Source organism: Nannobrachium achirus, assembly GCF_963921795.1.
Source record: "Nannobrachium achirus genome assembly, chromosome: 6".
Classification (NCBI taxonomy): Eukaryota; Metazoa; Chordata; class Actinopteri; order Myctophiformes; family Myctophidae; genus Nannobrachium; species Nannobrachium achirus.
In genome coordinates, this window is record NC_137815.1 from 20,168,549 (window position 1) to 20,192,454 (window position 23,906).

The window sequence follows — 23,906 nt, forward strand, 5'->3', positions numbered from 1 at the left end:
GAATATCTTGCAAACTTTGTTCAAACATTTTAGGATTGCTTAAAGGACAACTTTAGTTCTTTACAACAAGGGTTCATATTTTAGATTGTAATTAAAGAATATAAAAGATGAGTGTTAAAATTATTTCATTTACTTCTTTCTATTGTTTTATACATTCTTATTTCAGTGGCTGGGGGCATGTGTACAAGTGGCTAAATATGTAATTTTACACAGAATAAGCCCATTCTCAAGATACAACCCAACCTTTCATGGTTGGATGTGACTTATGGGGGCTAGAAGTGTTACTGTAAATAGCAATAAAGAAACTGCTGGCTTATTGTGTCTAAAAAACATATTTAGCCACTTGTACGCATGCCCCCATGCGTACACAATACGCTTGCCCCACATTTTAGCACAGCAAATGCGATAAAACAATAGAACGAAGCAAAGGAAAACATTTTAACACTCATCTTTTCTTTTCTCTAATTACAATCTAAAATGTGAACCCTTGCTGTAAAAAAACAAAGTTGTCCTTTGAGGAATCGGTTCAGCTATACCTGTTATATTTGGTCTGTCACAATTTTGACAGCTCATCTGTTTGACATCATTGGTATCATTGTTATCCTAACAGCTCAGCAGTTGATTTCACTCATGAAGCTTTGCGGCTACTGGGAGAAGAGCGGAAGACCGCAGAGAATGCTCATAAGCTGAAAGACGATCAGGCCCATGCTTTGCTCTGGCTCTACATCTGCACTCTAGAGAACAACCTACAAAAGGTGGGTATTGTACTGTCTGTTGTGTGTCAGTGTTAAACTAGCCCCAAATAGAACCTCTCCCTCCGCTGCATACTGTTGTGCTCCGAGATGAGGTCCTACAGGGATATCACCGGGCTACAGTAGAATGCCTCCACGCCGAGGTAGATCACCCTTTCCACGAAATTGTATCCAAAATGTAAAGGTAGTTCCAGGCTCCCAGAGTATGATTTTCCATCCCACTGTACATGAAACATGCACTACGGCGTTGGAAAACGGTTTGTATCAGAATAAGAAGCATTACTGGCAACTGCCGCCGGGGGAATTCCGGTTGAATGGAAAATCATTACAAAACTAGCGATTTAAGCGGTTGTTTCATGCCGTAGTGCATGTTTTATGTACCGTTGAATGGAAAATCATACTCTGGGAGCGTGGAACTACCTTTACTTTTTGGATACAATTTTGAGAAAAGGGTGATCTACTTCTGCGTGGAGGCATTCTACCCCAGCCCGAGATATCCCCGTAGGACCTCATCTCGGAGCACAACAGTATGCAGCGGAGGGTGAGGTTCTGTATGGGGCTATGTTACAACATGGTATTGGATTTGGTTGGCAATCAAAGACCATTTTCATGCCTGAAATGAATGACATTGGATTTGATAAAAATATGCAGAAGGTTTTAATTGGTTTTATGACACTCATTCCTGCTTCCAGTACAGCTGAAGTAAAATGCATTTGATGTGTATTATGAAGAAAAATCTGAAACTCTTTCTGGGTTTACTAAATCCTTTAATTAGACATTGACCAGTCATTATAATTTCTACTTGTCCAGGCCATCGAGAAGGGAAAGAGACTGAAGGACTTGTGTCAGGAGACTGATAGTGTGATGAAATCCATCCCGGTCAATGACCTCGACTATGAAGACAGCCAGAAGCAACAGGATGGTAGCCTGATTCACGAGGGCCTGCACTTCAACCTGGAGTCACAGAGCAGTATGTTGTCTTCTTTCACATATTAGAACCAATATCAAATTTAGTAATGGATCACTTCCATGTTCTTTGAATCTTCTCATCAGGCATTGTGATATATTGTGCAACTCAATCTGCTTAATCATTTCAACGTGATGATTTTATGTGTTTAACTTTTGTGTCCTCAGAGTTGTCTCAGTTTCTGGAGAAGGCCCTTGATAAGTGGTCCTCTATTCTGCAGAAAGGAAGCCTTCCCTCTGTTAGGAACCTAAGACAGACCTGCAGCTCTCTTCTCCTCACTACTGCCTTGTTCAAACTCATGGGAAAGGTGACAAAACAGATTCAAACAACTTCAGTGTAATTTTGGGTGTTTGGTTTTTTGGTATTGCAGTTTGGATTTTGCAGTTCATTTTGACCTTTTGGGATCTTATTGTGTTGTCCAGATAGGACTCTGCCACTCTGGTAACACAAAGTTGTTGTTGTGGCGCTCTCCCATTAGAGAGACGTCTCTCCCCGTAATACTTAATGGCCAGTAGCTGCTTCAAATGACCCAAAATAGTTGGGTGGCCTGAACATCGCATCAGTCAACCTGTAATGCTTGGCCATACTGACGTCACAGTCTGGTTTCTTCTTCAAGCTGATTCTATGATTACACTTTAAAATAAACTAGTTTAACTTTCAATCAATAATTAAGAAGCAATAGTGTGACTTTTAGCAAAGTTTCACAGTTTAAAATGATATTGCTGCTGCAATGAATGAGTTCTGGCACTGGCAGCCAATCATGTTCATATCGCTTCAAACGAAAGCCATAGGCCTTTACCTAAGGAAATGTTTAGATGTAATCTAGCACACTACTAGACTACTCGGGAAGGTATGTATTTGTCTGGGAGCTAGGGCTGGGGCTGTATGTATTTTTAGTTATCGCGGTACATCTTTCCCGACGGTATAGTATGGCGGTATCTCCCCCAAAAGTGAATGAAATACAAAATATATATTAAAAAATGTTAAATAATCGAAATAAATTGAAATAATATTTGTTGAATAATGAACTCGACACCGCGATATGCATTACACAACTGAGGTATTGCGGTTATTGCATCCAGCTCTACTGGGAACCATATCAAATGGCTGTTCTGTTTTTCCTGCTTAGCCCCTGAAAGCTTTGAAAGCCTCCCAGCTGGCTTTTGGCGTATGTCATCACTTGCCTGACGACCCAAAAACTGCCAGTTACCTCTGCCAATCAGCCATGCTTCTCCTGGAGATGGGTGTCCCTGAAATGGCTCAGGTAATTGAATTTGCAAACCGGATATTGTGTGCCATTCACAGCACATGCAGTACTGTAGTTAAAAACGGCTTGTTTTTTGGAACGTCAAAAAGCGTCTCTTGTTTCAGGCTCAGCTGCAGCAAGCGGAACACATTCTAGCATCAGACACCACCTCTGATGGGCCTTCTTCTGTCTCTATGATGGTGGTTCTGTTGAAAGCTCGCCATTGCTATGCCACAGGCCAGGTAGGTCTACTGTTGAAAGCTCGCCATTGCTCTGCCAAAGGCCTGGTACTCAAACACAACTGTGCACAAGTATCGGATACATAGACAATACTAACTACCTTTTATTCATCAATCCTTTCTCATGATGGGCTGCACACATTGTGAGTGTAGATCGCAGTTAACTATGAAAACCGTCATGTCTTCTCCATACTTCCGTGAGTAACGCCTCAATGTCTATAGCTGCTGACCTGTTGTGACATCACATCATTGTGACATCACATTGTGACATCACATTCACACTGACAGACAGCCGGTGTAGGTTTTCATAGTAACTTGCGACCTAACGGTCGCAATTAAGCCCATAGCTTGGAATGCCCATATATGGACATGTTGTGTGAGTCTCATGTTGTCTATAACATAAGACATCTATGGTCAGTCATATTCCATATTTGGGAAAATATATATATTTTTTCAAGATTTGTTTTGGGGCTTTTTATGCCTTTATTTGGTAGGATAGTAGACTGACAGGAAATGGGGAGAGAGATGGGGAATGACATGTGGCAAAGGTCGTCCGGATCGGGAATCGAACCGGCGACGCCAGCAGGCATCATAGCCTAGTATGTGGTATGCGGGCGCCCCTTGGGAAAATATTTTGACCACATTTTGTCCAACTTAATCAACCAACCGCAACTAAAATCACACTTGCAAATGAATTCCGTCCTGCGCGACTTTGCCTTTCAGGGTGAGGTTGCTTTTCGCCCTTAGGCGTCTTACTGGTGATTATATGATTTATATCCCTTCATTAACCATATTTCAGGTGGAGCAGGGGGTGCAGTATTTGTGTGAGGTGCTCAAAGAGGCGACGGAGAAGCAATCCAAGAGCTGGTACCTGCTGAAAGCCCAGGCACTCAAGACCTGTGGTTCCTACCTCACTTTGGACACCACTGACCTGCCACAGGAACTACGCAAACGCATCGCCCAGCATGGTTTGTACAATCATTTTTGGAATTTATCAAGGGTCCTGGAAAAAATAGCTATGCATTGTCTTTGGTTATTGATTTTGTTAATACCTCTGAAATGAAAAATTAAACATGGGCCAAATTGGCAGAAATCTTTTCACAATAGAACCGTGTTATACAAAATTCCTCAACTCTTAGTGCTCGCCATGGTGCCCCGGGCACCATGACGAGCACTAAGAGTTGAGTTAAAACATGAGTTGAGTTAAAACATGATTATTTCAGGGGCCACGGCCTGAAAAGGTTGAGAACCACTGGCATACACTACCTGTCTTTGGGCATTTCGCAAGAAGTAAGCGACCTGTTATTGAGCTGAATTATTGTTGTATAGTCCTGGAAATTGGGTTAAATATTCTGGAAAGGTTTTGGAAATTAATTGGTAGAAATGTGTGGGAACCCTGGTATAACTATTGTCATGTCATATTGCATTGACCACCGTTACATATTTATTCCAGGTTCAAGTAATGCAGAGATCGCCTTCTCTGCGAGTCTGAGGCTACTCCAGAGCCTCCTCTGCAACGTTGTGGGGAACAACATGGGGAACAACATCTTATCGTATAGTAAAACCGCAGACGGCAGCGTACCGTTCATCAACCAAGGCAAGCTTTCTTTACACTGACCGGCCCGTTTACAATGGCTTTGTCTTGGGAAAACCCATTGTGTCTCCATTAAGCTACTTGTTTTGACGATGTGCTTTCCTCTGTTCTGAGAACAGGTGACAACCTGTTGCTGAAGTGGCAAGTGCTTTCTGAGCTGCTGGACTGTTCTCTGAAGGTAGTGGATATTACAGGCACTAGTGGAGGTGTCCATCATGCCCTGCAACAGTGTGTGCAAGCCCTCGAGTTGGCCACCAAGCTGCAGGCACTAAGCAAGTAAGTACATGGTTGTTGGCTTAATTAAGTACATGATATGGTGAAAAATAAAAATGAAGGTAAGCTGAATACTAAAAACATCTTTATTAAAACACAATATTAAATATATACATACTGTATATTTAAAAATCCAAATATCTACTAATAATACATAATGTACATACCGTAATTGCTAGACAAGACTATAAGCCGCACCTGACTATAAGCCGCAGCTGTCCTTGCTTCCGGTAGAGTGCCCTTGGTGGCCGTTAGCTGTATAAATCTATATATAAATCCTTGTTAAAGACCATTGTAAAACTAACTGGCCGTTAAAATCGCTATATAAGCCGCACCGTTGTATAAGCCGCAGGGTTCAAAACATGGGGAAAAAAGCTGCGGCTTATAGTCCGGCAATTGCGGGTAATCGATTGATAAATATATAGATCATATTGTTATAACTTAATAATAATTCAATGTTTAAACTCATACTGTGAAACCTTATCAATTAAAATGTATTTTTAATCACCGACTGCATCACGGTACATTGTCACACAAAAGTACCAAAGATAGCTGCGCTGCAAGTTCACAATACAACGTGTTGTGGGCTTGTAGATCTGCTATTTTTCCTGTAGATCTTCTAAATGATAATTACCTTGGATCCATTTGGAGCACAGTTTTAGAAATTAGTATTTTCAGTCCAACAGCGAGGATATACGTTTCACTGGTAAATGTTTCACAATAATAACAGTAGAATAATAACAATAACTACTATAACTAACTAACCTGGTCTTAAATTCCAGAGTGTAAAAAGTTGTGCATATAGTCAATTTTGACATGTGATTCATATATACTGCTCAAAGAATTAAGGGAACATTTTGTTCCCTTCATTTCTTTGAGCAGTGTAGTATCTCCCATCTGATTGTATTATTACAAGTGCTCCCGTGGAGATCATTTGCATTGTTCCATACCAGAAAAGGTCAACGGAATCATCCAACGTCAGACAAAACAACATTGCTTGTCAAAATGAACAGATCTGCATGCTTACAACAGATGACAAATGTTGCACACATAAATATTTGAGTTTTGGCACTATTGTAAAATATTTTTGCTTTAAGAATACAGCATTCTAATAACCGACACACAAGGTTTGAGACATAAGTCTACCTTCGAGCAGACGTGAGTTGGGAGTGCGTCCACCAAAATCCATGGACCAAAAGAAAATCGGATATTTTTATAATCTATGTACTGCATGTCATTGTTTTTAGATGTGCTGAGCTGCTGGTGATGAAGGCCGAGCTGGAACTGATGCGGGGAAAGATAGAAGAAAGTGGGTTTGATTTGGACCGAGTCAGGAGCCTGCTGGAACCTGGCACAGGTCAGCAAGACTACACAGCACTTCCAGTTCATATTGAACCTGTTGGGTTACATTTTCATCACAAGTACTCAGGGGTTGAAGTTCTCAGTCCTGGGGACTGATTTCAGTCTTGAGGATTCCATAGGGGCTATTTCTGAGATCAGTGCAGATCCGCAAAACAATAAAAAATAAGGGGGAGGTGTAGTGATGCCTGCAGCGTGAATGACAAAGTTGTCAAGTGATCTCCAAACTAAAAAGCAGTTATCATTTCAAGATATGAGTATTTGAATTGGCCAGACTAGCAATAGAATACAACAGAACTTCAGAAGATACTTCTATAATGGATTGGCGCACACACATTCAGTGGAGGCAGTTCAGAACTTCTATAAAATGAAGTATGGATTTTCACACATCATTCAGTGAAGGCAGTTCAGGGCTTCAGGGAAACGCCTCAAATATTGGTGTGCGCTGCATGCGCTAAAATCACATATTGGGACATGGTCTGAAAATAAAAAATCAGTCTTGGGATTTTCTTTTAGCTTTAACCCCTGCAGTACTACAATTTAACATTACAATTGAATTTTTGTTTTCCTTCTAGATTTCTCTTGTCTGGAGCAGAAAGCAAACGTGAAAATCAAGCCAAGAAAAGGCTGCCCGGCGCAGAAGTCCCAATCGCAGTCTCCCACGTCGAGTTTTAAAGACGAAGTCGCCGAATTACTGAAAATCCGGTGGCCCTCCAAGCAACCTATAGAGATGGTGGACCAGGGCAGCTCCCCGCCTTTCAAAGCCCAGGCCCGCCGCTGGCTGTCGTCGTTCACCCACGAGACCAACTGCCTGTGCCCCTGTTGCTCTGAACCCAGTCTGGGGCGGGTGAGCGCTCTTTGGGCCGTAGCCGAGGCTCAGCTGTGTGTCCAGCAGGATTTCGTTCCGGTCAGACTAGGCCACAAATTCCACCAGGCCACTCTAGCCCGGTGCAAGCGCGTCACCGCCCGGCTCAAAGCTAACCTCATCACTCTTTGTGGCCGTAGCAGCGGCGGCTCCGAGCCCTCTTGGATGCAGGACGTCGTAGGCCGCACGTACCTGCACATGGCCCTGTCTGAGCTGGAGCCCAAGCAAGACAAGGGTAGAGACATATGGAACACCTTGGAGGCCGGACTGGCGTTCGTGTCCAACAAGCCCTCTCTGGATTTGAAGCCCTTCAAAGCGGGCCTGATGGCGACCAAAGCCGTCGCGGCGTTGCTCACCCTGGCAGCCAAAAGCAACTGTACTCCGGAGGAGGTCTTCTCTAAAGCGTGGACCTGGAATCCATCCAAGTTGAAATTAAAACCCAAAACATTATGTCCCCCAAAGACCAAACAGCCAGTCGTTCCTGAAAAAGACCCAGCTATTCTGAGCAAGACCAGCAAAGAGAAGCTCCCTAAAACGCCAATGATAGTACAACCGTCCAAGTTTTCTTTTGAAGATTTTACCTGTTTTGACTTCAAACAGGAGGTACCCACTTTAACCTGTAAAACCCCTGCCCAGAAAGTGAAACTTCCCCCGTTTAAGACGGCCACAAAGGCCAAACCTAAGCCAGAGTTCTCTGTGTATGAAGAGTCGTCGCCAGTTCCACCACGTCCGGTCGTTCATGCCAAGACCGGCAAAGCTAAGAAGCCGGTTGCCAAAACTGAACCGGCGGGTGCCTCATCCAATGGAAAGGCCATGGTCCTCCAAACGCCAAAGGTGGTAAAAGTACAATTTGAGTTTGACGCAGAGGTGCCCAAGCTGCACCTCGGTACCTCTGTCAAGAAAGTGGAAGCTCCCGCCTCAGCACGGAAGAGGGCCACAAAGGTCAAACCTAAACCACAGTTGTTCTCAGACGAAGACACGTCACCTGTTCAGGACACGGCTCAGTGTGTACCGGCTGCTCCCAGACGCACGAGAAAACCTCGATTCCAGGTAGAGTATTTCGCATTCAGTTATTCTTTTTACAGGGTTCCCAAGGTCATTGAATTCCTGGAAATATTTTGAAATTAGAAAAATATTTATAAGTACTGGAAAAGTTTTGGAATTGATCAAGGGTCCTGGAAGGTCCTGGAAAGAATAGCTATGCATTGTCTTTGGTTATTGATTTTGTTAATACCTCTGAAATGACAAATTAAACATTGGCCAAATTGTCAAATATTAGAGGCAGAAATTGTGAAAATAGCAGATCTAGATGCTCACAAGGCGTTGTGAGCATGTAGATCGGCTAGTTTCACAATAAAACCGTGTTATACAAAATTCCTCAACTCACTTCAAATATGATTATTTCGGGGGTCACAGCCTGAAAAGGTTGAGAACCACTGGCATACACTACCTGTCTTTGGGCATTGCGCATAGGAGTAAGCGACTCGTTATTGAGCTGAATTATTGTTTTATAGTCCTGTAAATCGGGTTAAATATTCTGGAAAAGTTTTGGAAAAGTTTTGGAAATTAATTTGTAAAGATGTGTGGGAACGCTGTTTTTAATTTGCTGAACGTAACAAAATGCACGTTTCTTTTTTTCTTCATTGTTTTTAATTTGTTAAAATGTAACAAAAATGCAAGATTTGTGTTGATTTCCCTCCGACCATTTTCCTCAATGCAGGTGGAGTTTAGTGATGAAAGTGACTCGGACGCTGAGCCTCAGGCAGAGAAGGTTGAGGTCCATAAAGGGCGTGCCGCTACTGCCAGAGCTGCCCACAAAAAGGTTCCAGAGCCCCACTCGGAGAGGGCCCCTTCCAAGAGGCAGCCTAAGTATAAATGGACCAGTGATGAAAGTGACCTGGAGCCTAACCCTCAGGTAGGGGTGGGCCTTATCGTGGAGACATATCGTATATATCGTGATGCAATGAGGGGAGCCTTATAAAAAACCCTGTTAAATTGTTAATACAGAGAATTCATTGCAGAATTAATTTAAACCTGCATTTTACTCTAAATCATGTCTCAGACTTTAAAAATGTCACAGTCTCCCCTTAACTCTGATAGTATACAAATGAAACCAAATGGACCCTTCATTTGTATACTTACTGTCAGAGTTACATACTTGTAAGGGTGAATTTAGACCTCCCAAAAGGAAACCAGAGAGTCCCTGGACCCTAGCCTGGCGTTGCTCATACTAATTCCTCACTGCGTATCGGATATTAGTCTGGACTCGCGGGCAGAATTTTCATTTCCAAGGGGTGGGTTAAAAAAAATGGCTCTGCACACGATGCTGGGCCCCGATTGGTTCCCCAAAATGTTGGGGGAGAGGAAATGGATTCACAATTGAGCGGGGCCAGTCCCATATTCGCCAAGGACAATTTGGTCTGGTTCCAGCCTACCTGGACCCCACATTGAGGACCACTGGTCTAAATGGTCCGTTACTCCTTTTTCTTTTAGTTTTTGTTACCTTGTAGGTGGTTGTTGTACTGTTAAGTAACTTGGAAAATATTGTGATATTGTATTTTTCCATATCGCCCACCCCTAACCCTCAGGTTGAAAAACGTGAGGTCCCTACAGGCCGTACCACTACAACTAAAGCTGCCCACAAAACGGTCCAAGAGCCACGCGACCCCCCCAAGAGGCAGGCTAGGGTTAAGAAGACCACTGCGTTGTCCGTGTGCTTCACCTCTGACGAGGATGTAGAAACCGTGTCCAAGCCGGCTCCTGTTAGAAGGGGAAGACCCAGAAGACAGCTTGGCCCGACGGCAGAGCATGAACCAGGGAAAATGATGGCCATTGAAGAAGTTGTAGAGGGACTTCTGGATATTAGCATCGAGCAACTGATGGCATCCGATACAGAGACTGAGAAGGATGCAGATGCAGGTAAGGATATCACGGTTTTCTCTTTTTTCTCACTAGACAGCACAATGTTATGACTACATTTGTTACACAGCACTGAGGATGTTCATCTGTTGGTATTCATCCCTGTTTGTTATCATTGCTGTCAATTGAAGTTGTAGCGGGACTTCAGGATATGAGCATTGAGCAACTGATGGCCTCCGACACTGAGAAGGATGCTGATGCAGGTAAGCATGTCACTATTTTTTGTTTTGTTTTTTGCTCCCTAGACCGGGGGTTCCCAAACATTTTTGTCTCAGGGCACCCCATAAATATTTTTTTTAATCCGAGGCACCCCTACATTATAATTTTCACTCCCAGCACCTCATATTTATAGCATATCGTCGTTGTCGGGTGGAAACCTTGTATGTCCAAAACCGTTCATTTTGTATTTATCATCTATAAAATGTACTCAAGTAGTGAAAACAGCAGATCTACAAGCACACAACGCCTCGCATCGCGAGGCGTTGTGTGCTTGTAGATCTGCTGTTTTCACTAGTTTTGTGCGGCGAGGCGTTGTGTGCTTGTAGATCGGCTGTTTTCACTAGTTTTGTGTGACGGTCTTGTATGATGAAGCAGGGCAAAAGACATGAGGAGATACGAGGTTTCTACCCGACAGTGATGATATTTTTGTGATTATGTTGCGAGGAAAACGTTGAGATAATAGCCATTTTGGTTAGAACTGACTGAAAATAACTTTGTACTTTAAGTTTAAAATGATACTAAATAATATTTTTGTGCCCAAATAAATTCCAAATATTATCAAATGATCTCGTGGCACCCCTGGACTGCCGTCACGGCACCCCAGGGTGCCCCGTCACCCACTTTGAAAACCCCTGCCCTAGACAGTACAATGTTGTTATGAGTTCATTTCTTTACACGGTACTGAGGGTTTTCATCTCTTGGTATTCATCCCTGTTTGTCGTCATTGCTGTCAACTCTGTTAACCCAGTGGCCTTTCCCTGTGCAGCAGGTGGTTTTGAGGTCCTACGGAAGGACCTGCTCCCGGACAAGGGGACGGACCATCTGTTTGAGCTACACAGAAGAGCTCCGCCTGGTGCCGGCTCTTTTTCTTATTCAGACCCTGGCTTAGGTGAGGTTTACATAATTATGTTTCCCTTCGAAAGTTTTATTGATTTAGATGTTTACATTTTCATTGCAAAAAAGAATGTTGTTGAATTGTGTACATGCACAGTAATGAATATACTGTGGCTACTGGCTAGCTAATATTCATCTTTAACTTGACTCCCTATTTCTTTCCCCTATATTTGCATTTGTCGTAGAAGAAAGTGTCTAATAGTTATCCTAGGTGTATCTCAAGTTGCTCCTAACAGGGTTCCCACGGTCATGAAATTCCTGGAAATATTTTGAAATTAGAAAAATATTTTTCCAGTTATGGAAAGGTTTTGGAATTGATCAAGGGTCCTGGAAGGTCCTGGAAAAAATAGCTATGCATTGTCTTTGGTTATTGATTTTGTTAATACCTCTGAAATGACAATTTAAACATTGGCCAAATTGTCAAATATTAGAGGCAAAAATTGTGAAAATAGCCGATCTACATGCTCACAACGCCTCGCAACGTGAGACGTTGTGAGCATGTAGATCTGCTATTTTCACAATAGAAACGTGTTATACCAAATTCCTCAACTCTTAAGCTGGTTGCACACTGCTGCGTTTTTCGGGCCGAATATCGGAGTGAATTTCGGAGCACGCAAATAAAAAAATCAACCTCACGTTATGTCAGTCACGTTTGCACACTGCCACCCGTTTCGCGCACCACTCGGTCCCTTGCTCTCTCTATCTCTCTCTCTCTCCTTGCCCTGAAAAACGCATTTCGCAACGAAAAACGCAGCAGTGTGCAACCACCTTTAGTGCTCGTCAGGCTGTCGGTCCCCAGTTAGACTATGATTATTTCGGGAGTTACAGCCTGAAAAGGTTGAGAACCACTGGCATACACTACCTGTCTTTAGGCATTGCGCATAGGAGTAAGCGACTTGTTATTGAGCTGAAATATTGTTATATAGTCCTGGAAATTGGGTTAAATATTCTGGAAAAGTTTTGGAAATGTATTGGTAAAAATGTGTGGGAACCCTGTCCTAATCCATTTACCTTAGCTCTTTTGTTTTTCTCTTTATTTGTAGACAACATTTCAATGGAAACCATTCAGTCTTTGCTGCGCTCTGCCATCTTGGCTCTTCAGCACTACCCCCCTCCTGCCCTCTATCCCCGACTCTGCTGGCTCCTGGCCCTAACCCTCGGACAGCAAGACCCCATAACCACGGCTATGCTCCATACCCAGTCCTTGGGTGTCACCACCCGCCATAGCATGGTCAGGCATCTTACCAGCTGCCTCAGGTAAGCATTTTGTGGTCATTGCTTGGGCATTCACGAATAGTGATTTTTAGTATTCAAATTATTCGACCTCAAAGTATTAGAATAGTCGAATATTCGACAGGACTGGCCAAAATGTCAAATATTAAGTACAAGAGGCGAACATTGTGAAAATAGCCGATCTACATGCTCACACCGCCTCGCGTTTGCGAGGCGTTGTGAGCATGTAGATCTGCTATTTTCACAATATTTATCTGCGGAACCGAGTCACATTAAATGAAATACCTACAATTCCAAGTGCTTGTCAGGGTGGGGGTCCCCAGTTCAAATACACCAGGAGCATTGACAACTCATTCTTATGACTTCCTATCTTGCCAAGCTTTATAAACTATATATTTTTTAAAGAGAAAACAATAAAATAAAATAAAAAATATGCGAATATTCGACTTCGGTGAACAACGTCGAATAGTGACTTTGATATTCGAATATTTGAATATTCTAATATTTGGTGAATGCCCTAGTCATTGCCCCTGTGATCGTTCATGTCTAAACCTGCAGCTCTAGAGCATTTTATTATAATCTCTTTGCTTTATTATCTCTTTGCTTTTGCTGTGCCCATTCCCAAAGGAAACTAAGGAAGAAAGAGGCCGCCAGTGATCTCGTGGAAAAAATGGAGTCGTTGAGTGTGAGCGATCCCTCTGCGCAGACCGCGCCTCCTCTTGAACAGACGTTGTCTCAGTTGGAGAAGATCTTCTCCTTCTCCAATGCTGGCGCCTCTGCTTTCCCTCAGCACCACTGCCAAGAGTTCACCCAACAACTCAAAGACCTTCCCTCTGGTAAAGTACAGGGTTCCCACGGTCATGAAATTCCTGGAAATATTTTGAAATTAGAAAAATATTTTAGGAGCCAGCCGTAGTTCGTGTAATACTCCACTTGATTTCCATATTAAAAAACTGCACATTTCCTTGGCCACTTACAATTGACATCGATTTCTTTATAAAATGTTTAAGATCAAAATGATAGCTGATCAACACATGCAACGTCTTAGCATTTAGATTTGTTGTTTTGGATGCGCAACACCGCTATGTAACAAAAGTATAAATCAGGTATTATTGTAAAGCACAGGGGTTGACACTAAGGTCTCAGAGGCACTTGCCCATCGGGCAAGTACAGGTCATGTTCTACTTGCCCAAAGTTCTTGCCCACTTGCCCGAAAAGTAAATCGTCAATTATAAAATGATGGGTAACATTTGAATGACCGTTTTTACTTCCTGGGGCTGTGCTTTAAAAAATGTCATACCTAATTGTGTATGCCAAATACCTACACAACTATGAATATGACTATGGGTTATTTTAACCGTGAAAACAGCACATTATAGGTAAACAGTGCCAGGAGACAGAGCGCTCTTGCAACGTTCAGTTGTTTAGACAGATACAGTATCTTGCTTATAGACGGTTACGTCCCCTCTCAAACAAGCACTTGCCCTGTCGGGCAACCTGAAAGCAAACTCCACCTGCACCAAAGCTTTTTTTACCTGCCAGGGGCAGGTGGGCAAGCCTTAGTGTCAATGCCTGAAGCGGTCCAATCCTTCCTGAATCCTGACTTACTCTGTCTGTTGTCCACAGGGGTGACTGTGTGTGTGCTGTCTGTGGTAGGAGTAAAACCCGGGGAGATGGGTGACACAATCCTGTTGTCCCGTCTTGAGAAGGGATCTTCCCCTGTCACTGTTCACATTCCCACCTCCCAGCAAAAGGTGAACAAAAAAATCACTTTCTTTCCTGCTTAGTGGTTGAGTGCTAACTCTTCTTTAAGCCCATATGGCTTAAACTAAAGGGTTTATCCATTATCTCAATCCTGCCATCGATTACCAACTGCATGAATTAGCCTAATGGATAACCCAAAGACATCAGCTTATAGTTTCATTCAATTCAAGTAAAATGCATTTTTCACCCTAAATTAAAGAGTCGAATAGAAGTTTCATCAGTGTAATTGTACAATGGAGTATTCGGGTTAACATCTCTGAGCCACAATGTTGTTTTTGACAACAAATTTTGATTTAGTTTTAGTCATAGTCTAATTTTAGACTAAATATCATAAGATTTTATGGCGACTAAATCTACAGTTGATTTAGTCAACTGAAATGTATTTTGGCAGGCCATGATGGCATCGTAATGACTGATTTTACGCTTGGTTGCGCGCTGAAAATAGCCTATCTACAAGCTCACAACGCGTCGCAGAGTGAGCTTGTATATCTGCTATTTTCAGCACGCAACACCTGAGAGCAACCAAACATAAAATTACTCTCTTCAGCACTAGTCCCTCCCTAACGTTTTAGTCTAGTTTCACTTTTGTTGACGAAATTGACAATATATTTAGTCTTAGTTTTAGTCATCACAGCTTAGTATTTATTTTGTTTTCGTCAGTGAAAAAACATTTTTCGTCATCGTTTTAGTCGACGAAATCAACACTGCTGAGCCATCTCTTTTTCCTCTCTCCCTGCATGTTGTGTAGCACCCCATCAGTTCACTTGTGCAGGAGTTGCATGACATAAAGAAGGAAACGGCCAGTCAAACCAAGTTGGATAAGGCTGCGTGGTGGAGTGGCCGCAGAGAGATTGATGCTCGCGTTGAGGTAAGGCGCAGAGCAACACGTGCACATGAAAATGTGATGAATTACTTGAGGGTTAATTTGTCTGGGCACACAGTAACCTGAACTCTAAATCCAGGTGATGTCACTATCTGTTGCACTGTACAGAGGGTGAGATCAAGAGGCACCATACTGCTTTTAACCACTAGATGTCAGGCTTCACATGTTTTTAATTTGGTGTTTTGGTTATTCTTTAAAGTTTAAAGAGAGAGTAGCACAATGGCCTCTACTTTGTCACGATTTAATTGTTGGGTAACAGCGTGACACAATTGCTGCTTACTGTTTTCAACAGTTACTGTTTTCACAGTAACTGTTACACAATCTGTCTCGTTTGTGCTGCTCCACACTGATTTCAGTCAGCTGCAACCCCTGCCTGGGTGCATCATCCTGAGTCAAAGACAGCCCTAGTATCTGTGTTTGTGTGTACATTGCCAGATTTACACTGACAATTTTTTTAAGTCTGTTGTTTCCCCGCACCCTATGGTCACTTCTCGCCTTAAGTCTTACTTGTAATATTATAATTTATTTCTGTAGTAACTAGTTACAAAAGCTTTTATTTTAATGGTGTAAAAGTACAATATTTGCCTCTGAGATGTAGTGGAGTAGAAGTAAAAGTATTGGAAATATCCAAGTAAAGTACAAATATCTCAACATTGTACTTGAGTAAATCCATTTATAGTTACTTTACACCACTGCAGACATGTCCTGGCGTGTGGCCAGCACAGTCATGCAATCAAACCGTCTGCAATGTATTCTCCTGCTGAAACAGGGAGAGGGGAGGGGGGTGACGGTCTTTCTGACTGAGAACGAGCCGAGGCATTATCAATGCTGTGACGTAACGGGACGCCACAGAAGTCATAGTCCCGAAGTAGAGTGTGTAGAGTAGACAGAGGGAGAAACTGAATATAACTTCAAATGTGCCTATGTTTTTATGCATTTATTTATTTTACATTTATTTGGACATCTTTAGGGGGTCTTTGAGAGATATGCGTCATTATTTAGATAAGGAAAGATTTCCTGCTACCCCTCCTTTAACCCATTTGGACCTGAGGCCTTCTGAATCTAACCCAAGGCTTCTGAAAACCTTAAAACTCTTATTCCAAAAATGTAAATTATATTGTAATGTGTAGCAAATGCTAATGAGACACACATTTCCTCCATTCATAACCCCAACCCCCTTCATCTCAGAGGCTGTTGGAGGACATGGAGGAGTTGCTAGGCTGCTGGCGGGGTCTCCTTCTACCCCTGACATCTGATCCTGAGCTGTCGGTCCAGGTGAAGAACGTGCACAAGGCCTTGGGTGCACACGGAGTAACTGCCAGCGAGGAGATGTTGAAGGTGCGATTGCGTTCACTCGTCTTGTTCATTCTGTTGTCACTGATATCTGCACATTGGAGTGTTAAAGGAGGATTCCGGACTAGACGTTTTATTACGTTAATCTGATGTTGTGATATTCCAGAACGATCAGTACTTGTTTTCTTTTTTTCAACGCGTCGCAGCGTGGCGCGTTGTGAGCTTGTAGATCGGCTATTTTCAGCACACAACCAAGTGTAAAATCAGTCATTACGATGCCATCAAGGCCTGCCAAAATACATTTAAGTTGACTAAATCAACTGTAGATTTAGTCGCCTAAAATCTTATGATATTTAGTTGACTAAAATTAGACTAAAACTTAAACTTTTCAGGTGACTAAATTATGACTAAAACTAAATTACATTTTATTCAAAAGACTGACAAACTAAATCAAAATTTGCTGCCAAAAACAACACTGGCACCAATGAAATGCAGCGCTTAAGTTCACATGTGCGCCCGTCATTCACGCCGATGTTCGTAAGTTCAATGCATTTAATTTGCAGTCCGATGTGTTAATGGGTGGGGTAATATCCGGAAGAAAAGCACTCGTCCGGAATCCTCCTTTACATCCTTCATCTTCTTAATCCGTACATAAATGTTGACCCTGATCTGTGTTTCTAGGCCGTGCTGTCTGCATCGCCCTTGCTCTCCCAAGGAGACCAGGAAAGCTTTGCCATGGGAGTGTGCCCACAGAGGGGCGAGGATGTTGCCAACCTGCTGCGAGCGGCGGTGTCTCGGCTGAGGTGCAGAGATGAACCTGAAGGCCACGTGGTTCTTATCCTAGACAAGGTTTGTCCTCTTCACTGCTGACTCACTCTTGTCTTCAGGCCTTTGAAGCACAAACAAGATGTATCGTCTGTGCACATACTGTACAGTGTTCCCACGGTCATGAAATTCCTGGAAATATTTTGAAATTAGAAAAATATTTTTCCAGTACTGGAAAGGTTTTGGAATTGATCAAGGGTCCTGGAAGGTCCTGGAAAAAATAGCTATGCATTGTCTTTGGTTATTGATTTTGTTAATACCTCTGAAATGACAAATTAAACTTGGGCCAAATTTTCAAATATTAGAGGCAGAAATTGCAAAAATAGCAGATCTACATGCTCACAACGCCTCGCAACGCGAGGCGTTGTGAGCATGTAGATCGGCTATTTTCACAATAAAACCGTGTCATACAAAATTCCTCAACTCTCTTCAAATTTGAATATTTCGGGGGTCACGGCCTGAAAAGGTTGAGAACCACTGGCATACAACTGTCTTTGGGCATTGCACATAGGAGTAAGCAACCTGTTATTGAGCTGAATTATTGTTATATAGTCCTGGAAATCGGGTTAAATATTCTGGAAAAGTTTTGGAAATTCATTGGTAAAAATGTGTGGGAACCCTGAAGATATATCATCTGTGCACATACAGTACCTAGTATTAACCTCTATCCCTGTCCCCATACAGTACCTGCAGCAGCTACCATGGGAAAGCATCTCTTGTCTCTCGCCATGCTCCGTTTCCCGTATGCCTTCTCTAGAGTTTGTACTTGGACATTGTGTCCGGAATCAGGTGAGCTTAAACTCCTCCACCCAGCCACAGTATTTGTTTAAGTCATTTACTGCGATTTTCGTGTTTACTGCCACGTGCGCGATCCGTGTGCACGCCGTGGTCCGTGATTACAAAGGACCCATGTTGATCCATGCTGGCGTTGCTGAGCTATGAGCAGTGTTGTGTAACAAGGAAGCAAACGCAGCAGAAAGTGGTCACAGAGAAATGTGTTTTCCCGCCCTAAAAAAATATCCGGTTCTGCTTCCGATCCCAAGCCGAAAGCACTGTCTTTGGGGCACTTGGGCCCCGCGGATCGGCGATCCGATTTTGGATTGTTTTTAATCAAATCTAATTGATTAATACCTCGGGGAAACTCGGTCTGGCACACAAAGACATCGGGAATAACTTGGGGAAACTCTGGATTTGGCAGTCAATGAGTCTGTAGATGTTGGTGTATTTAAACGGATGTAGACTTCAGTGATTAACTCTCCTCCCGCCCTGTCTGACCTTCAGTGTACCCTGACACATGGTGTGGATGCTACCAAGGTGTTCTACTTACTGAATCCCTCCGGCGATCTGGCTGCCACGGAGGAGCAATTCAAACCATTGTTTTCCAGGTGAGAAAAGTGTTCATGTGGGCCAGGGAACATGTTATTTGTTGGGTTGTTTCTCCTCATTTCCCCCTTTTTTTTTTCTCTCACCAGCATGAAGAATTGGGAGGGTGTTTGTGGAGTTGCTCCCGAAGTTGATCAAATGCAGGAAGCCATAACCTCCAAAGATCTCTACATGTGAGTGAATGCATACAATGTGGGATGGACTGCATACCCAATTAGCCAGTAGCTATGCCCCTCCCCTAAAAGCTTTTGTCCAATGCTAGCTTAGCAACCGGCAGCTTGCCAAGGCTGTTGCAAACCTTGGCAAGCAGGAAGTTATTCTAAGCTAGCATTCGACAAAAGCTTTTTGGGAGGGGCATAGCTACTGGCTAATCGTATCCAATCAGAAGAGAGAACTCAACAGGTTACAGGAAAGGATAAACAAGTGAAATTTGAAGTTGACAAAGAAATGACTAACAAACGTAATTGGGACAGAACCATAAAATTGACTCTTCTCTCCTGACTGAATACAATTGGTGTCCCACCTAAAATGTATTTTGTTTACTAAAGAGCTGGAAATGTGGAAGACCCCTGTTACTGACCCAGTTGTGATTTACTATCAGAAATGTGGAGCTATAGCTTAAAATTCATTTTGTTTTCTACCCCCCGCTGTTTGTGGCTGTAGCTACATGGGGCATGGTGCAGGCGCAACCTATCTGGGCCCTCAGAGTATCCTGAAGGAGGAAATGAGGGCAGCCGCCCTGCTCTTTGGATGCAGCAGTGGTGCTCTCGCAGTGCGTGGAGAGATGGAGGGAGAGGGCATCATTCTCAATTACCTACTTGCAGGCTGGTAAGACCATGACCTACATGCACTGTAAAGTCATTGTAACCAACCTCTTAGCTCTTAACACAACGGGTGCTAACGACGCGTGCGCGCGCCACACTCTTGGTCTCCGAGTGCCGACGATGTGTTAGACACGTCTGATAAGGGTTTATTTTAAACTGTAATTTACTGTCTGGTGCAGCCGCGGCTGAAGAGAAACTCCAATTCCCAGAATGCAACGGGAGATAACGTGTTCAGGAAATCCGGTTTTCCATGCAGGCCAGTGTTATGAGATTCACAAAAGTGGATTTGTCTCGTAATCTAACTCCAGATCACGTTTACAAAAGCACTGATGTCTGCGATTGTCTTTTTTGGAGCTGTGTGGAATACAAGCTCCCTATACGTGGCGGTGTGTGTGTGTCTGTCTGTCTGTCTGTCTGTCTGTCTGTCTGTCTGTCTGTCTGTCTGTCTGTCTGTATGTATGTAGCCTCTGGTGTAGCCTGAGTACCCTGGGTGACCAGAGAGGTGCTGTTGAGTCTAGCCTGCCCTGAGCATCAACTGCAATACACACACACACACACACACACACACACACACACACACACACACACACACACACACACACACACACAGCTCCACTTCGAACAGAGGTTCGATTTTTATGTTCTGATTGAAAGAAAATAACATTGTAGTGAACATACGGAAATACTCAGATTACATTTACTCAGATTACTTTTACTCTGATCCTCCAAAATAAGGAAACATCTATACAATAGCGTGGCAATCGGTGATTAAATCATTGTTTAATCAATGGCAATCAGTGTGTTAAGAGTGTGGAAATGTAACATGGACCCTTGTCCATTTGGTAACATTTGTAGGCCTATATGCTTTCTGAGTTATAAATGAATAAGTTAACACTGACGTATTCACATTCATACCTGACAATGAATGTAATTTAGTTCATGTCTATTGTTTGCAACACTATCGGTGAATTGATTGTCAAGTATTGTATTCTATAACATTATCAATATGCTGTCTATGACACATACCAGTACCACCCGAGACCTAATATCTCATGATAGCAAACATAGAAGATCTACAAGATCACATTGTGTCGTAAACGTGAGCTTGTAAATTGGCACAGATTTGGTGTATAGGGAAAGAAGTACAGACCCCCAGGGGTCTGTACTTCATCAATGGTCAATTTAATTACATAGGGTTTAAACGGTTACATTTACTTGCTAAATGACTGCTCCAGAATGATCACTTGTAATAGTCAGAATTTTTGTATATTTCCGTTTCAGTTTTATGATAATAACCATGTTAGTAAGACATCCTTAAGGTTTGAGTTGAAATGGTTCATGGAAACGAGGAAACAACGAGAACATTCTGTATATTCTGTACGGTATTAGTTCACGATTGCCTTCTCCTTTCCCCTTGCAGTCCATTCGTTTTGGGAAACCTGTGGGATGTGACGGACAGGGAGATCAACCGCTTCGCTAAAGCGTTGCTGGTGCCCTGGTTGTCTGCTGGGCCTGGATCTCCCCTGTTGGAGCACATGGAGGAAGCCCGGCAGGCCACCACCCTTAAGTCTTTAACAGGAGCTGCACCTGTGGTCTATGGCCTACCAATCCATCTCCTATAGATAGGAATACAACTTCAAGTCATACATTTTATTCTTATTTTATTTCTTCATTTTTTTAATACTTTTTATTTTCAAACAACAAACTGCCTCGACAAAAGATATGGCCAGAAAAACACATGGAGAGAAAATGAAAAACAACAACCACAAAACTAAAAGATGAACATACACGAAACACAGAAATAACACTATTCACTCTTATACAAATGCCATTTCTCACATAGTTTTTCGTATATCTCTGCTTTGGTCCTCAGGTTATAAGTCAATTTTCTCCATGAGGCTGATTTCTTCGACAATGTCCAACCAATGTTCCTCCTTAGGAGGATCCACTTTCAGCCACCTTCTTGTGATGGCCTTTTTGACCGCCAGTATAAATATTTTAAACAGATGGACGTCCTCTCGTCCTACTGTGTCTTCGGGTATCAAGCCGAGATAGAGTACCCTGGGGTCTCTAGTGATCTTATAGCCCATGACTTCTTCTAATGTCCTTGGAATACTGTCCCAGAATGTCTGCATTTTCTCACACAACCAGAATATATGTGAGTGATCGGCATTCAAGTGGCCACACTGTCTCCAGCAATATAAGTTATCATTTTACCTATAGAAGTTTTATATGCCGTATTTTGCGCTATATGCAATACAGATTGTTTTTTTTTTTTAAGTTGAATTTTGTGCTGTATCAAATACAGTTTGTTTTTATTTTTACATTTTACGTGATTTTTGTTATCTTATAATATAGAGTTCTTGTTAGTTACATGAAAACTTCTGTAACTGAATAAAGATGATTTATTAACTGGTTTCACGCAAATCCCTTATCCTCTAGTTACTATATGCCAATTTATTTGCATTTGACCAATTGCTTTTAGAAAGAAACAATGTCAAAAAACATTCTTAGATTTTTGCAAGCACAAAATCCCTACTTTGTCTTTTTTGCGGAAGTCGACAACTGAGGTCATAGTGCTTTCATTTGGAAGGTTTTTCAGGCTTTGGGTAATAGCCAATAGTCCAATCATTGATTATGATTATAGAGAAAATAAATAAAAATCTAAATTCCATTACACCAGGGGTCTTCAACAGGGCATCAGGGATATCTAGGGGGTCCTCAGAGTTACTACAATGGAAGGGGGTCCTCCAAATCTTAGTGTGATAGAAACATTTTTTTTCTTTTTTATATTAACCACTTGAACCCTAGCATCCATATTCAGAGAACCTTAGCCAAAAATAGCAGATCTACAAGCTCACAACGCCTTGCGCTTCGAAGAAGCTTGTAGATCGGCTATTTTCAGCAAAGCGCTTCGGTGTAGACTAGAGGGGGAAAAAGCAGACTAGGTACAGAGTGAAAGGTCATGTTTATTAGTATTGACGGTTCAAGTGGTTAAATATCTGAAAGTGTCACATACAGTTGTGGACTAAAGTATTGGCACCAGGGATGTGGCACCAAATTCTGGGCCCTGGGTACAAGGATAACACTGCGGGCCCCCCATGAATGTTCTTCATAGGGGGAGGGGGTTTAACCCATTTAGACTGGGAACACATTATTACGCATTATTTTGTGCTTTAAAGGACAACGTTAGTTTTTTACAACAAGGGTTCATATTTTAGATTGTATTTAAAGAATATAAAAGATGAGTGTTAAATTGATTTCATTTACTTCTTTCTATTGTTTTAGAGATTCTTCTTTCAGTGGTTGGGGGCATGCGTACAAGTGGCTAAATATGTCATTTTACACAGAATAAGCCCACTCCCAAGATACAACGCAACCTTTCATGGTTGGATCATTTGGATGTGACTTGTGGGGGCTGGAAGTGTTACTGTAAATAACAATAAAGAAACTGCTGGCTTATTGTGTCTAAAAATACATATTCTAAAATATGAATCCTTGCTGTAAAAAAAACAAAGTTGTCCTTTAACTATTGAAAAATAGCTATTTTTTAAAAGTCATGAAAATGTGTGCAAGTCTTTGAATATTTCAAATCCTAAGTTTTTTTTTTTTTACCTATATGTTTCTATGTCAGTGGTGCTCAAACTTTTTCATGTGAAGGACCCCCAAAATGATAAGTATTTGGCCATGGACCCCCATCTCAAAATATTTAGTTCCAGGGACCACCCAGTCCCAGAAGCAAAATTTGAGTTACAAAGTTTCACTTAAATACATATATTAAAAGATTTGCACACATTTTCACAACTTTTCAAAAATAGCAGACCTACAAGCTCGCAGCGCAGCTCTTTATATCTGCTGTTTCAATAGCTAAAGTATATATAAAATAAGGCCCCTCCACCTTGGCCCCCCATTCTACACAGACATTTTAAAAAAATGGCCTAGACGATATTATTATTGACACCCTTTTAGAACTCAGACCTCACCTGTGGTGAGTCAAAGTTGACTTTAATCTTTAGCAATCACTATTCCAACCAGTTTAAAACTGAGTAAAGCCCTCATTCTGCTGTTTTGTGTCACCGCATGACCACACTGAGCATGAAAAAATAAAAGATTGTAGCCAAGCAAGGACTATCTCAAGGCTCCAAGTCCATCTCCACATACTCCAGAGACCTTGATGTTCTGTGCACAATCAAGATGACACAAAACATTTTCAGATGGGAGTCCGTTAGCCAAATACATATATCCATCATTATTATAAAACCTATACAACTTAAGCCCTATGGGCTAAACATTTCGGCCATTTGAAAATAGCATAGGCCTATACCTACAAGCTCACAATGCGTTGGGATGCGACGCATTGTGAGCTTGTAGATG

At 42.2% G+C, this 23,906-nt stretch overlaps 1 protein-coding gene across 1 annotated transcript in view; it reads left to right on the top strand.

Moving 5' to 3' along the window:
- Positions 1-21,154, top strand: part of espl1 (extra spindle pole bodies like 1, separase) — a gene marked incomplete at both ends in the record, with an annotated part of 29,759 nt that extends 8,605 nt beyond the window's left edge. Inside the window, 25 exons of the mRNA XM_080728014.1 lie at positions 611-755; positions 1,563-1,722; positions 1,887-2,026; positions 2,849-2,983; positions 3,091-3,207; positions 4,004-4,172; positions 4,658-4,801; positions 4,918-5,074; positions 6,319-6,428; positions 7,006-8,345; positions 9,016-9,210; positions 9,884-10,214; positions 10,346-10,417; positions 11,200-11,322; positions 12,371-12,584; positions 13,188-13,396; positions 14,187-14,314; positions 15,073-15,192; positions 16,396-16,545; positions 17,182-17,349; positions 18,010-18,114; positions 18,607-18,710; positions 18,798-18,881; positions 19,372-19,536; positions 20,953-21,154. Of these exons, the coding sequence (XP_080584140.1) occupies positions 611-755; positions 1,563-1,722; positions 1,887-2,026; positions 2,849-2,983; positions 3,091-3,207; positions 4,004-4,172; positions 4,658-4,801; positions 4,918-5,074; positions 6,319-6,428; positions 7,006-8,345; positions 9,016-9,210; positions 9,884-10,214; positions 10,346-10,417; positions 11,200-11,322; positions 12,371-12,584; positions 13,188-13,396; positions 14,187-14,314; positions 15,073-15,192; positions 16,396-16,545; positions 17,182-17,349; positions 18,010-18,114; positions 18,607-18,710; positions 18,798-18,881; positions 19,372-19,536; positions 20,953-21,154 (4,987 nt within the window). The remainder of the gene's footprint in view (positions 1-610; positions 756-1,562; positions 1,723-1,886; positions 2,027-2,848; positions 2,984-3,090; positions 3,208-4,003; positions 4,173-4,657; positions 4,802-4,917; positions 5,075-6,318; positions 6,429-7,005; positions 8,346-9,015; positions 9,211-9,883; positions 10,215-10,345; positions 10,418-11,199; positions 11,323-12,370; positions 12,585-13,187; positions 13,397-14,186; positions 14,315-15,072; positions 15,193-16,395; positions 16,546-17,181; positions 17,350-18,009; positions 18,115-18,606; positions 18,711-18,797; positions 18,882-19,371; positions 19,537-20,952) is intronic.
- Positions 21,155-23,906: the final 2,752 nt, after the last annotated feature.